The following is a 3,326-nucleotide window of genomic DNA, read 5'->3' as shown; positions in this document are numbered from 1 at the left end:
CTGATAGCGATGAAGAAACTCGGTAGTCTCTGAAGAGTTCGGGAAGGAAGGCTCGATGTTTGTGAGGGATAGTTCAATTCCATGTTTTCAATTGAATCTTTGCTCCTTGCCATGGGGCCAGAAGTTCCCAATTCCATGTTTATGAAAAGAAAAATTATAAAATGGAGTTTCTTTCAGATTGATCATTGAACTATCTGACGAGCTGGGGTGCTCTTACTTGGAATAATGGTCAAGTATGGCCAAAGATTTGAATGGGACTGTAACATATCGATTCATTGATCAGCGATTAGTAATCCAAGACGCCAGTACTTGAACTGTGAAGAAAGTCGTGTCAAGTAGACAACCGACATAAACCCTTAATCATGTCATTACGAATCTCAATTAATCTTCTGGAACAAACAAAAGGGCTAGTAGCTCCATTCATGAGGATAAAATGGCCACCCATTCTGACATCTTTCTTCATTACAGGGGTCTACATTACATATTTTGTTTCAGAAACTATCCATCAAACGAAAAGGGTAAAAAGTTCCACATCTGTACCTGTTTTAAATCAAAATAACTCTTGTTCTCTGCTTTACACACTAGAAAATTTGCCTGCTCATGTAATATGAGCAGTTATGTCACAAATCACAACAACAACTTGGATCTTACTAAAATTCTGTTAAAGTGAAGAACCAGGTTTCCTCCATGGCGCATTTGACTTTCAAGGATTTGAAGAGTTTTGCTTCCTTTATTTACATGAAACTCGGTATGTCCTCCTTATTCACCGTCTCAGGCACACTTTTGTATCTATATTATTCCTATCCACTGCTGTGGTGAGCAGGACTCTGATGCTTCTTTCTCTCACCGAAGCTAAGACTAGTGACTAAACTTGGAAGACAACACTGGGCAGCCTTAACCTTTTTCTCTTTCTCCAGTCTGAAATCCCTGGTGGGAGTTCTCTCGCTACTGCATAAAGAGATCGTTCCCGACATATGAGGAGTCCCATCTGAACTTTTTCGAGGTATATTTACATGGATGTTATTAACTTCAAGCTTTCCATTGTCAACTACCTGGCCTACAAACTCTTGTTCATCACATAAATTATCTTTGAAAAGATCAGCCAATTTCTTCTTCTTATCTGTAGGAGAAGTCTCTGGTTTTTCATTCGGTATTCTTTCAACAAAGAAAGCATTATCGTGTTGGGGAGTCCCAGAGATACTTCTTTGGTAGTTTGGAGTACTACAGCTGGATGTGGTAAATTCTGTGTTGAAGAAAAATAAGTTTCTCAGCATTAAGCGTATGATTCCACAGGAAAAAATATAATATTAAACACTAACTCGGGCCAAGAGGCATTAACCCTCAGCCATTCAAGCTCAAATCAACTGAGTCATCACATGGACGGGACGTCTTCCAAAACAAGAATTCACTCAGTTTAGTTCAGATTTCAGAACGACAAAATCTGTAATTTTCATCATACTGCCTAAAATTGGGAGGGGGGACTTACCTCCGTTTACACTGAGAAAATCATCTTCACAATCAGATTCTAACCAGGCCTGTGTGTCAAAGAAAGCCTCCTCTTTGCTACCTGCAAACCACAGGTTTTCAAATTCTAAGTAGAAGAAGAAAAATGTTCAAATAACTTCTCAAAAAGTTAGATTGAAGAAACTGTAGGGATATTAGAACATGCCCAAAGCACAGTGGAAGAGGTTTTAGAAGTTCCGGACAAAATCAATATCATAGCATAGCATCACCAAGAATATTTTATATGACATGAATGTTCCATCTGCCATATTTTGCACAAAATGCATTTTTATGCATGAAGGCTCCATTTTCCCATTCTCGTTTAAAGATGTATATTTTTGGAAAATGATTTGTGCATTAAACAGACAGCCTGATGTTAGCCTCCATGTTTTCCTCAATATATTCCAGGGCCTTCTTCACATTTACTAAATGGATAGTTACATGGAAGTACCAGTTGGATATTCATTAATTGATTTTTTTTCCTTGTAACATGTATGGCCATAATAGTTTCCAATATGCAAACCTGCCATTATCTAAAAATTATCTCAAATTTTTTTTTTTGTTTTTTTGTTTTTGCACCATTCACTGACATTTCTTCTCCTGCAAGAAGATTTGAGAAGATACATATGAAATGAATCAAAATGAATTAGGTGATTGAAGATCCAGATCCAGATTATAGTTGCTGAGAGGATGGTAAGCCACTGATAGCAAAATATAAAATATGAAAAAAAAATTTAAGCTATAGTAGTAAAAAAATTAATTGAGATGGTTAAGAAAAACGGAAATGTTCTTGAGAAAAGCAGGGGGAAGCTTGAGAAACTTGGCTCAAAACATGTTATACTTGATTTCAGAGGTAACAAAGTTCAAATATGAGTTCAGATGGGTGACAAATAGCAATACAAGGAAAAGAAATGGGAGGATTGCCTAAACATAAACAAGTCTACGTAAACTTCTAAGAGGACATAGTGATCTCTAAATATGATATCCATAGGAATCGAGTGTCCTTCCTGTACCCAATAATTTCTTATCTTCTCTCCTCAACAGGTAATATCAACAGCTATATCATATAATTCTAAAATCATGAAAATAAATCAAAAGAAGCATAGCAGAAGATACGAAAACAAACATAAACGACAAAGTAAAACACTGTAGACTAGCAAATTTAAGTACGACATCATACCAAAGTCCCTGCGCATCCCAATCGGCGACGGAGAATCAATAAAAGCCAACTGCTCGGCTAGCTTCCTGCTATCAGGGCCGAAGGGGGTAACCTGTTTTTCCCCGTTCATTGTTTTCTTCGTGAGCGATGGAATCAAGTGACTCTTAGCCTTAGAACCAAGTGAGAGTCTAATTCTCATTCCCGAATCCGGGTCCTCATGGACTGAGACGCAAGAACCCATATCTAAAGAGATGCCCTTTACATTCGAAAACTTGGTAACTGATTCTTGCAGCGAGACAGAGAGACAAGAGAGTGAGAAGAGAACAAAGAGACGTTGCTTTTGTCCTGCTTTTCTGGTGCTCAGAGTATCGCACTGGACAGTAGAAGGGAGCGATTTGAAAGCAAGTCATGGAATTCATAAAACCGTGGGCCACGGCTATACTGGCTTATTATTTATTTAGGTATTCAGACTTTATAGCAACGTCACATGGTAAAGGTGGTAATAGTTACTCCATTACAATTAATGATTTTGGAGTTTCCACCATATTAATCTATATCTATGTATATATTATAGCAACGATTTTGAGCTTTTTTTTTTTTTTTTTTTTGCCAAAATACTTAATCCTAATTGATCAATTTATTGAGGTATATTAAATTTCTTAAA

The 3,326-nt window shown here is 37.0% G+C and overlaps 1 protein-coding gene across 1 annotated transcript; it reads right to left on the bottom strand.

Annotated features, from left to right (window-relative positions):
- Positions 1 to 519: 519 nt before the first annotated feature.
- On the bottom strand, positions 520 to 3,027 carry LOC137963826 (uncharacterized protein At3g27210-like). Its single transcript, XM_068811033.1, has 3 exons — positions 2,684 to 3,027; positions 1,487 to 1,567; positions 520 to 1,243 (listed from the first exon to the last, which is right to left on the bottom strand). Exons 1-3 carry the CDS (start codon positions 2,901 to 2,903, stop codon positions 801 to 803), a joined length of 744 nt encoding a protein of 247 aa, XP_068667134.1. The 5' UTR covers positions 2,904 to 3,027; the 3' UTR covers positions 520 to 800.
- Between the last annotated feature and the right edge of the window lie 299 nt (positions 3,028 to 3,326).

The sequence above is a fragment of the Aristolochia californica genome, unplaced genomic scaffold, assembly GCF_029961685.1.
Source record: "Aristolochia californica isolate CCGP_79_NKW_82.1479 unplaced genomic scaffold, dmAriCali1.0.hap1 SCAF_4, whole genome shotgun sequence".
NCBI classification, from domain to species: Eukaryota; Viridiplantae; Streptophyta; class Magnoliopsida; order Piperales; family Aristolochiaceae; genus Aristolochia; species Aristolochia californica.
The sequence above is the reverse complement of the archived record's forward strand: the minus strand, read 5'-3'. Positions and strand labels throughout refer to the sequence as shown.